Source organism: Nicotiana tabacum, chromosome 24, assembly GCF_000715075.1.
Source record: "Nicotiana tabacum cultivar K326 chromosome 24, ASM71507v2, whole genome shotgun sequence".
In the NCBI taxonomy this organism is placed as follows: domain Eukaryota; kingdom Viridiplantae; phylum Streptophyta; class Magnoliopsida; order Solanales; family Solanaceae; genus Nicotiana; species Nicotiana tabacum.
Window position 1 is genome coordinate 17,363,249 of NC_134103.1, and position 12,532 is coordinate 17,375,780.

Consider the following 12,532-nt stretch of genomic DNA (forward strand, 5'->3'; position numbering starts at 1 on the left):
TAAGTTGAATCGACTAATTTCTTGGTATTTGGTAGAGACTGGAGAGATTAATGACTGAGTGAGGTCGAAGGCCTAATTTTGAGATATTGATACTATATCACGTGAGTTGTCCGTGCGGATCCAGATATTGATACTATAGCACGTGAGTTATCCGTACAACACGTGAGTTGTCCGTGCGGATCCAGATATTGATATTATAGCATGTGAGTTATCCGTGCGGATCCATATATTTATATTATAGCACGTGAGTTGTCCGTGCGGATTATAGGCTGAAGAGCCCCACTGGAGTCTGTACACACCCCCAATGAGCGCATGTACCTACTGAGTGCGAGTACCGAGTACGAGTGCCAAGCGATTGGAAGGATTATGTGACTATGAGGAATGAGTGACTGTGAGGACTGAGTGACTGATACTTTGAGAGTATGCATATGGTTCTATCACTGAGTTGCATCGCATTGACATGCATATTTGGCATACATGCATATAGATGCATTTTTCTCATGTTATACGATATTGCGTCATTCATGACTTCACATACCCATTGACATGTAGGCATAGAGATGTATTCTACTCCTGCCATTTGAAATGAAACAACTTACCTGTTCTTGAAAGTTTTTGGGAAAAATCATAGTTTCCAGATTTACACATATTTTGGTGATTTTAGTGAAAGATTTGGATTTTACTGTTATACTTGAAAAGCATGCCTATTTTTCGAAACTGTGAACGAGCTAAGCATTATATCTTTGAGTTATTACTTGCACTACTTTAGTTATATTTTTATGAGTTGTTCCTGATTGTTGGTGTTGGACTTTGACCTTTGTCCAAACCCGTTACTACTTTCAACTTAAAGCTAGGTTTGTTACTTATTGAGTACATGTGGTAGGTTGTACTCATACTACATTTCTACACTTTGTGTGCAGAGTTTTGATGCTGATATTCCTGCGTACGGCGGGAGCTGGATCTGAAGATGTACCTACGTTCCAGTCATTGTTGCCTCTTGTTCATGGTAGCTTTAGAATTTTAATCTGTTCATGTATACTTCAGACATATGACGTATTTTTTATTTCACACTAGTTTTGTAAATTCTAATCTTAGAAACTCGTGATTTGTACTACCAGTCCTTGGAAATTCTTGTATAAAAGCAATTTTATTATCCTTTCTTTCCTTAATAAATCTCATCTAAATTATATATTTGTTAATTGGCTTACCTGACGAGTTATGTTAGGCGCCATCACAACTAGATAGATTTTGAGTCGTGATAAAAATATTAATCGATGTTTTTATTCTTTAAAAATAAATTTCACACTGGATATTCTTATATAGTTATATCGGTAATATCTTGAAGAGTTATATCGGTAATATCTTGAAGAGTTAAGAAAAAAATTTTTTAGGACTCAATGACAAGAAACTCCCGATCCCTACTTTCTTGATTCTTTATTTTTAATTTTCTTCTAATATATATTTTTACAATTAAAATATATGTTAATAATATTTGTTTATGTGATTTTAAAAAAAGGTATGGAGTACATACGCAACGCGCCTACCCTATTTAATAAAAGAGCTCAGTCAGATTCAAACCGGTAACCTCTTGTCAAATAAGGTCAAGTGCCCTACCATTGAGCTACGGACCCTTGCTTGTCCAATCTGCAGTATATATTTAAACTAACTAGTTAAAACCAAGTAGAAGAAAGCAAAATGGCTCAAATTTATCCTTTGTACTATTCAATATTGATTCATTTTGTCATCTGTTATACTTTTGGTCTATTAATACTCTTGCTCAATTATCTCGTATTTGTCTTATTATTATTGAAATTTAAATTCTTCGAGGAAAAAAGTGTATATTTACCTCTTAACTTTTGATTATAGTTTAAAGCTGCTCCTAAGTTGGAGATTCATTAAGTGCCAAGGGAAAAAACGAGATTGTTTCCTAACGACCAGCTTAGTAGTATTAAAATATTAAGGAGGGCAAAATTGCCCCAGAGTCTTTAGCCTTGTTAGCTTTGTAAATTTGGTATACTTCAATAAACAAATTATTTGGTTATTGACCCGGTTAAAAAAATTGATTTCCTATCCAGTTATATCTGGTATTTTTATTGGGACCTGAGTAAATTTAAATTTGGACCAGAAAGTCCTACAGTGAGAGACGGTACTTCTGGATACAATGTTTGAGGCAGGTGTTCGAATTCCTTATAATGTGCAACTGAAACAAGTTCTTGCTAACAATAAAAAGGGGGATTGTACGTGGGATTGGTTAATTAGCTCCTTAATAAGGATAACTTCATACCCAAACAGAGGTGGAGTAAGATTTCAACTTTATAGGTTTTGGATTTTCGAACGACGACTTCAAGTATTAATAATTGGGTTCTAAATTCAATATTTATATATATTTAATGAAATTTTTAACACGAATACATAGTTTGAGCAAAAGTGATTGGGTTTCATACTGCTTTCTTTTACGACTATCTGCTCAGTTTATCTAATTTACGAAAATCAATTCAATTGAAGTAAAATAATTTATTGTGGCCTAGTTTCATAAATTTAATTGATTTAGCCTAATAAGCAAATTTTAGGTTAAAAACAATGAAAGCTATAGTCAAAGTATGTTCTTCAAAAAATTAAAGACGTGTCTTAATTATTTCAACTAAAGCATGATAAGCAGCACAACATTACACTAATAATGTAAAAATTATTTTTCATCGTAAGTATATGGAGTATAAGTTAAATCCCAAACTAGAAATAACTGCAATATATGTGAGGTTGAAAAGTAAAGATCGTGAGACTCCCTGCAAAAATGACTTACATACTAAAAAGTTAATCAAAGTTGTAAAGTGTAAAAAAGTAACATTAAGTGGTTGTTTGGATTGACTTTTAAGTTAGTCAAATCAGTTTTTAAGTTCTTTTTTTAAAAAAATTAGTGTTTGACAAACTTTAAAAAATACTTAAAATAAATTAAAATTGCCTAAAATAATAAATTGGGCAACCCCAACTTATTGTCTTTTGGTTTAAAAGTTATTTCTGCGAAAAATCACTTTTTAAGCCCATTAAAACGGGCTCTAAAGCAAACTGTAAAGTTTAATCGAGTTCCATGATTCCAAGTTATTAATTTCGATATTTTGGATTCATTGCCGGTAAACAACAAACATTTTAAATTTTGAGAATCAGTTTGATAGGGTATAACAGTAAGGGATCGTTTGGTGGGAAATATTAGGAAAACAATACATATATTAGTTTTAGTATTATTAATTCTTTGTTCAATAATATTTTTTTATTTATTATTATTTTTATTCATAGCAAATCATGACATTGGGAATAACATAATTTTTAATACATAGATAAGCATGTTAAAGGGCAATTATAAGCATGTTAAAAGACATAATTGCCCTTTCAAAATCTTTTCCAAATCCTTTTTGGAGGGTATTTTTGTTAGCAAATAATTTTTTTTAAAAATAATTATACAATACATATTATTTTAATATACCATATACCAAACAGTCAATAAAAAAAATAACATCAACATAATTAATTATAACATTATAAATACACTTTATTCAATATTATTGTTATAAGTCTGCCAAACAACAAGAGCCAGAAGTTGGAGTATCATATTGTAAGTTGGGACAAATTTTACTATTTTAAAACTCGCTTCCCAATGCAATGTGAATATCTCTAAATTTCAGATCCGAATTTAAGAATAAAAAGAATTAAAAGGAATATACAGTGACATGTGACAAGATTCCTACTTATGAAAAGTAAATTAGAAGTTATAATATTTGTATCAGAAATGAAGAGGCAATTAATCCATTGTCCATTTGCTTGGAAGCCAAGAGAAATAAACAATAGACAGAAAATGAACACTTATTTTTTAAAAGTAGCAATTTCAATGGAAAAAAAATAATATCATCCTGCAAAATTGTAGGACTTCGATGGAAAAGAGTTTCTTTTTATGCAAACTTTTCTTTTTCTTTTTAATAAATAATTCAATTAACTTTTAGGAGTCGTTTTGCTGTGATATTAAAGCAATTAATCACAAAATCCGGCAATTAAATCATATTCATATTAAGTAATGCATGAACTTATATAATATTTTATGCGGGATACAATATTAAATTAAAATATATGTGTTAATAATACTGGGGTTAAACTATTTCAACACATTTCAAAATAAGTGATTTATGTATAATAATTTTATTAATATTAATCACTGCATAAACAATATTCGTTGTATAATATTATAATCCTGACATATCTATCAAGTGAACCAAATGACTAAATTCACCCCTAAAGAATTTTCCTTCCATATTGTCTTCTCCCCCTAAGTCTTAACCAAACAAGGGATTTTTTAAGGGATTGTTACACAAATACCAGGCCAAATTTAATGTTTACTATTGATTATACACAGTTATACATATATTATTTATGAATTATACATATATTATATATTTGCCAGCTATTTTTAGTTTAAGAAATCAGGTGGGCGGCTATTTGGGCTAATTCTTCTTTTAAAAAGACAAAAATCACTTTTAGCTTACGGCCGAAACTATTTACATCGGATAACCAATTATATAAAATTTATATACTTTTTGTATAAAACATAGAAAAATATATATAAATATACAAAAAAATATTCATATTTTCGATTATAAGTGACTATAGAATGTCATTTTCCCATTTTAGAAAAGGTATTTTCACATTCTTTTCCTTCATTTTCGCTCCATCCTATTTTACCTTTCCTCTTCTATTCAATTCCTCACGGTTTGTAAAAACAAACGGTTTAGATTGTAGCTACGTTGTCCACTTGATCTTAGATCCTCGTTTGATTCATCCAGATTCCTAGGACCCTTCTTTCCTCTAAAATCATTACTCCTCATTCACCAATTATTACTACTTTATTATTCACCGCAAATCTTCAGTGTGTAAAACGTGCTCTCATTTACTTGTTTTTCACTCCTTGTATTCATTTCACCCTTTTGTATTCTTTTCTCCCTTTGACTTCAAGAATGTAACAGACCCTTTAAGCCCAAAAAACCTTTTCTTGAAAAAGGTATGAGCTTTCTCTTTGTTGCCACTTTTGTGTTTTGAGTTTTATTAATATAATTCAGCTTCTTGATTTGACATGCTGATGGGTTTTAATTTTCGTAGTGATTACTGATTAGTGCTTTATAGTTGAAGATTTTGTAATCTTTTGTGGTTCAGTATACTGTGAATTTTGAGTGTCAAGATTCAAAATTTGTGCTTACTAATCAAAAAACTGAGAAAAAGATTCAAACTTTTTTCCTTTTCTCTCCACAGCTATTTTAGTGTATTTTTCTCTTTATTTGAGCTTGAATTTTTCATAGTGCTCAATTCTATATAGTTGAAGATTTGGTAATCTTTTGGGGTTCAAATTGGGAAAATAGGGCAGTGTACTGTTAATTTTTGGTGTCAAGATTCAAACCTTTTGCTCTTTTATAGCTATTTTAGTGTAGCCATGTAATTATCACTATAAATAAGAACCATGTCAATGCTTCTTTCATCTTTTCTTTAGCCGAAGGTCTATCAAAAACAACCTCTGTGCTCTGCCCTCCAAAGTAGGGGTAACGCTGCATACAACTTACCCTCCCCAGACCCCACTTGTAAAAAACTACTGTGTTGTTGTATAAATAAGAATCATAATTCCAACAATAGTGATTAATATTGACATAATAGAAGTAAGTGGGTCGATCAAGTATCCGAAGTCGTAAGATAAATCTTTATTGATGATCCAAGACCATACATATTGATAAAAAGAGCTGCTATTTATTTGCTGAATAGATATTTAGTTGAGCTGGTAGCGGCTAGGATTCACTATGAAAATGTACCAGATAGTTTGAGATTGAAAAAACAATTCTTGACTGGTTTATGGATTTCAACATGGTTATTGATTTCTTGGGGAATAGTGTTGAGTTTGCGAAAATTTATTTTTTGACGCTGGAATTGAGTTTCCCTGCTGTTTTTGATCTTCGGTTACATGAAAACTGAGTGGGGAGTAGTGTGAATATGTTACTATTGCCAGATTTCAATGCCATAACATGTATCGATAGATTTGTATTCTTAACAGGAAGAAAGTCAGATTTGCCTAAATACTAGGCATAAGGAAGTGTGGCATAAAATATGACCTGAATTGCTGGGCCTTTAGGAAATTTTCAAGCTCTAGCCGATGGGACAAAACTACTTTTGAAAGAGAACCTTATTCCATCTAGAGGAGATACTCGTTTATTTAGTATCAGATAAACCATAGCAGTAACGTCGATCTTTCTAAGTTGGACTTATTAAAAATAAAAAATAAAATAAAGAATCCAAAAAATGCTCTATTTCGATCTATAGTTCTACATTTCATATACATGCAAACTTGCATTCGTTTGATGCTTGTAATACCTTCTTATCGTGGAATTGAGGTTGGATCAGGAACTTAAGTGCTTGAATAATTTATACTAAGGCAAGTTATAACCTCCTATTTGGATATCCTCTATCTCTTCCTTTTTCCGAGTGTGTAAAGATCTTTTTTGATGTTGGAATTTGAGTTTCCATGCTACTCTTAATTTGGGGTTGCATGAACTGGACTTGCATTTCAGAGTGGATCTTCATATCGTGCTTGCAACACACCTTCTTATTGTGGAATTGGGATTTGGCGTAGGAACATACATAAATGCTTGGATAAGCTTGTACGAAGTTCAAGTTAAAATCTCCTCTTTAGATATCCTCCATTCTTATTTTGCAGATTATGAGACTATGATATCAGACTCAATTAGTTAATTCCTAATTCTTAATCTCCATGAATGCAAATGCAATGGACAAATGCTGTTGAAATAGGATTTGCATGTCCCTGATTTTGGCCTATGCTTAACTTAAGGAAATTATTTTGATGAGGATCGTAAAAGGATGAAAATTAGTTTGAGAAAAAAGAGGGACGAAAATCAAGGGGGCGTTTAGGAGTGGATCAATTACCACGTGTTTGTCTCATTTTCTAGTAACCATTTGGGAAGTGTGATTCAGGATTAACGTGCTTATGAATTTTGTTCTGAGGCTCTTATGTACTTATGTTGTTTGGTGTCTAGATGAAGCTATTAGTGATAATTACATCTATTTGTTTTGTTCTTTGATAAGTTACAATTATTTGCTTATCCGGTTCTGTTACAACTTATTTTGCAGGAGCAGGCAGATATGAAAAATAAAAAAGTATCAGGAACTGTAATAAGAAGATCTACTGCTGTTGCTTATACTAACACTCGGCTAAAAGCAACAGTGCTGCAGCCGGAGTAAGAGTATTAGTGGCTTTGTTCAATGCTGAAATCTTTGTTTCTGAGATTTGTTACTAACTCACAGAAAGTGAAAGCCAATGGCAGAAGAAAATGGACAATTTGTTTTTACAGATTTTCAAGAATCTACGTCTGCTAGATTTAATACAGATGTACAGGCAAATAACAACTTTCACGGTTCTGGTCTTCCTGGTCTTAAGAGGAGAGGCCAAGGTCACGGGAGTCGCTCGTGGATAAAGATTGATGAGCTTGGAAATTCAAAGATTTTGGAATTGGATAAGGCTACTGTTATGAGACATTGTGCTTTGCCAGCTCGGGATCTCCGTCTTTTGGACCCTAAATTTATCTATCCTTCCACGATATTAGGGCGAGAGCAAGCTATTGTGGTAAACCTTGAACAGATCAGATGTGTCATCACTGCTGATGAGGTTATACTGATGAATTCTTTGGATGGTTGTGTACTGCAATACGAGTCTGAATTGTGTAAACGCCTTCAGACAAATAAAGATCAGCCGGGTAAATTCCCATTTCTATTTAGTCTTTCTGCACTAAATCTTAGATTTCCTCAAAGAGATGAAAACCAGTGAGTACTTGTTTCTGTGGAAGAGTTGTAAGCCAGTGAATTCTATTCTGTGCAGCTTACTGCTAGGTTGCTTCCTTTCGTCTCTACATAGGTTTAGACAATCTTAAATTGTCTTGCATCATAATTTTGACAGGGAAAAACTACTCCGCCCCTCCATTAAGTCCCTATTATATCTCCATGCTGGTTTAACTGTCAATTGTTGTTTTTCAAGACCCATTAGACCAACTTGAAAAGTGAGGTAACCATTAATATATTGAAAGTAAACTAACAGCTTCAGAAACTACTTGGATATACTAGCACTTAATAAGACTCTGCATTCCAGGGTTAAAAGGAGAAGTGAAAGACTTCTTTTCATAGAAAAACCTGTCTCACTTTTGGAAAGGCAAAAGAGACTAACAAATCCCACAGATGTAGCTCTCAGAGTTAGATTAGTATGATTTTATAAGTAAAGAGCGGAATACAGAGAGCCTATTTTTGTAAGGCGCCTACATTGGAATCGTTTGAGATTGAGGCATAGCTATTGAAATGTCATTCTTTATGTTTGAATCAGATCCATGTAACTCTAAGTCATTGGACATATGGTACCACTAATACAAAAAATGCAAGATGAATTATTGAAATCGATTAGTCTTCCCCCTCAATGAGAAAAGTTGAATAAGGGGTAAGCTTGTGACGTTCCATGTCGGGAGTGAAACCACGTGTTGTTTGGTTTTTCTTTTTAATATTTTTATCTGGTATTTGATCAACGATTATCAATATGTTTGTGTATATATATATATATTATATTATACACACACACACGCACACACACCCCACACAGATCAAGAAGTCCTGGAACAGTTCTTGGCTACTTTGGCTTTTTCTCATAGCATCTGAAGCTGTCCGTAGGTCTGCATAAATAAGGAGAATTATTTAAAGTAAAAGAATGGAAAACCTGCATGATGCTATAAGTTGGACATGTTTTCTCACTATTGGAAAATGACTTTTTATTCTGGAAATTTTATCTTGTGTAACCGCAATATTTCCATGACACTAACTGTGCATTATGGGCATAAAGATCTCATTTGAAAGGAAATATAGGAAAAAATAAAAATGATAAAACATTAAAGGTATTGAGTATAGTCTTTCTTGAACTCCAAGTTTGTTATCGCAGTCATGTTATCCAGCTGCTTTTGTCCATGTAGCATGCACTTGTTAAGATCTTCCACAAATGCTACTTTTGAGTTTTGACCAACTCTATTGCAGAAAGAAATTAAAATTAGCCTTAAAATGTTTTTCGTTCCACATTGTTTGTGCTTTCGAGTGACAGCTTGGCTTACATCTGACTTTAGTTTGATCAAACTTCTGTACTTATTATCTATAGCTCTTCACTTGTCAATAAAACAGAGTATCTCTAGCTATTAGAAGCAATTGAGTCTATCCCTTCTATTATAAATGTCCGATACTTGAGCATGTTCAGCAACGGATGGTGTTTTTGTTGTTTGAGTAAGGGCAGCCTGGTGCACGAAGCATCCCATATTCTCGCAGGGTCCGGAGAAGAGCCGCATTGATGTAGGCAGCCTACCTGATGCTTGCATCATTGGCTGATTCCACGACTGTTTTTGTAGTTTGAATGATGCATGTAATTACGGTCATTATTCTGAAATGTTATCTCTCCTTTTCATTTATTTACCATAACGTCATATGCCTTTTGATACCACAACAAATACACCATCCCGAACTTGTTCGCGTTTGTTCTATGAATCCTCTATATCCATTTATTTCCAATGTGATCTGTCATTTGATATATGGTAAATTTGATATATTTCAAAATTTTCACAATGGGTGTGTTTCAATTCAGATGGTCTTCCTTTCGAATTCAGAGCCCTTGAGCTTGCTTTGGAGCTAACTTGTTTGTCTCTTGATGCTCAGGTATGCGGCAGACTCACTCAGTGGCTGATTGAAAACTTTTTTTCCCTGTAATAAACTAGAATATTTCTGTCCATAGTAGGCAATAATACACTAGCACTAATATATGCCATTGATGCATAATGCAATAAGGATCATCAAGAACGGCAAAGAGGAGTTATAGAATATCTTAAAGCTTAGTTGCAGTTTGACCCATTCTAAGTTAAGAGCTTTCATTGTTTTGTTGGTTACTAAAAATGGATTCAAGATACCGATCAAAAAAATGGATTTCAAAATGCTTCTCGTCAATTGCTTTTGGATGTTAGAAAATCCCCTCCATGTTGTTTATTACTCAGTTTTATTACTACCATAATGTGAGGTGTTGGGCCGAAAAATATAAGAGCATGCACTTTGACATGGTTTTCTTTTCTCTGTATCCAGTACCTCAAACAAATTAAAGTAATTTCTCAATTAAACATATGTTCTGAATCAAAATTTATTTTTTCATGTCGTTCTTACTTTAACAGGTGAAAGAATTAGAATTGGAAATATATCCAGTGCTTGATGAACTAGCGTCATCTATTAACACTCTAAATCTGGAACGAGTCCGTAGATTGAAAGGTCAGCTGCTTGCCTTGACTCAGCGAGTCCAAAAGGTATGATTGTAGTACACAGTCTGATAACGCTTGGTAACTTCTTAGGCTGCTTTAAAAACTTTTTAAATAAATGTTCAGGTCTGTGATGAAATAGAACATCTAATGGATGATGACGGTGACATGGCTGAGATGTACTTAACAGAGAAGAAACAAAGGAAAGAGGATTTTCTTAATAATGATTTATATGATCAACCAGATATATTTGGCAAAAATAGAGGAGCAGCAAGATCTGCTCCGGTCTCACCTTTATCATCAACTACGGGGGTGCAGAAGTTGCAACGAGCATTCAGTAATGTGAGCTCAAGCAAACACGGAAGCTTTTCAGCTTCATCTAATGGTCAAGAAAATATTGACCAACTTGAAATGTTGCTTGAAGCATATTTTGTTGTCATCGACAGCACTCTCAACAAGTTGTTATCAGTAAGAGATTCTTATGTTACTAGCTTTTCTTCTTGAATATTGTCCACAAAATCTTATATTTATAGTGCAACATTAATTAAATTAGAATAAACTAAACAGTTCCTGATAGATTCAAGAGATGCTTTTAGAGATAAATTACCATTCTTACCAACAAAAAAAAAATCAACAATCTTAAATTTTATTTCCTAATATATAGCCTCAGGTTCTGGTTTATGGATAAGGGGAGAATTATGGGAATAATCTAGCACCTGATTAATATATTAGTGGGTAGACTAAGTAGACCTTATATTACTATTTACAACTAACAACAAACCCAATGTAATCCCACAAGTGGGGTCCAAGGAGGGTAGTGTATACGCTGCCTTATCCTACCTTGCGAATATAGAGAGGATGTTTCCGATAGACCTTATATTACTGTTTGACCCCTACATTTCTTCCCAACCGTGGGCGACTCATTCACTTTCTCTTTTTTCTTTAGGATGTAAGTTGTTTAGGTACTTAGTCTACCCCTAGTTATTAGCTTTTTATGTTAATAATTCTGGGAGAATATACTGCGGACTACACCGGGTTCAGTCAAACTACTTATCTTAGTCTCAACCGAACACATGACATGAGAGATCTTCAATAGAGTCAAAAATTGCATAGGCCGAGATCTTTCCCAATAGTTGTGTGTACTCTTCAAAATGCTGCCGCACCCCCGTTAGGTCCTCCAAAAATACCCTACTTTTGGAGGATCAAACACACACCTTACGATATTTTCGGAGAGTATGAGCAACATAGCCAATAACTCGTTTCCTTTCCCTTTTTTGTATTTCTCACTTCCATTGTCTCTGGTGTTGCAGCTTAAAGAATATATCGACGATACAGAGGATCTGATCAATATAAAACTGGTAAGACTAACAAGCATATATATATATATATATATATATATATATATATATATATATATATATATATATATATATATATATTGTGTGTGTGGCTTTTTATATAACATGCTTATAAAACTCATGAAACTCACTCCAGTTTTTATTCTGTAACAGGGGACTGTCCAGAATCAGCTAATACAATTTGAGTTGCTTCTAACAGCTGCAACATTTGTGGCTGCTATATTTGCTATGGTGACTGGAATATTCGGAATGAACTTGAAAACCACAGTTTTTAACGATCCAGATGGGTTTAACTGGGTTCTTATCATCACTGGAATCTTTTGTTTGGTCTTGTACATTGCTTTCTTGATTTACTTTAAGCATAAGAAACTCTTTCCACTGTAAACAAATCGTAACATTTAGTGTGGAAATTGCCATGCGATCATTTGATTCTTCATTTTCTCATCTTGCTTGGGATGCCCTTTATGCATTAAATTTTCATTAGCTTTTATTTGAGCTATTATTGCCCTTTTCTGCATTTGATTGGGAAAAAAGCGGCGAATTAGTAATGTTGAATAGGGTGTATTAGTAATGCTGTGATTAGTTATGCGGAGATTATTTCTTATTCACTGTTTGTTTTGGTATATTAAAGCATTGCATAATTTCTAAAAAGATGGCTTGTTTACAAAAATACTCTTCACATTCTTTAACTTTATACATTATTTTTATTTCAACAGTTACTCATTCAGTTATATAACTAATTTCATGTTCCACTTTTTTAAAAAAAACTTTTTTTTTTGTTTTCCCCAATCAAATTGCTACTAGTAGTAGTAATTTTTGTAC

At 33.1% G+C, this 12,532-nt stretch overlaps 1 protein-coding gene across 1 annotated transcript; it reads left to right on the top strand.

Moving 5' to 3' along the window:
* The first annotated feature begins 4,749 nt into the window (after positions 1-4,749).
* Positions 4,750-12,153, top strand: LOC107822618 (magnesium transporter MRS2-5). The gene is made up of 7 exons (XM_075247295.1): positions 4,750-5,041; positions 7,168-7,790; positions 9,698-9,768; positions 10,272-10,400; positions 10,479-10,820; positions 11,663-11,710; positions 11,864-12,153. The coding sequence occupies exons 2-7, from the start codon at positions 7,355-7,357 to the stop codon at positions 12,092-12,094; spliced, it is 1,257 nt and encodes a 418-aa protein (XP_075103396.1). The 5' UTR covers positions 4,750-5,041; positions 7,168-7,354; the 3' UTR covers positions 12,095-12,153.
* The last annotated feature ends 379 nt before the right edge of the window (positions 12,154-12,532 follow it).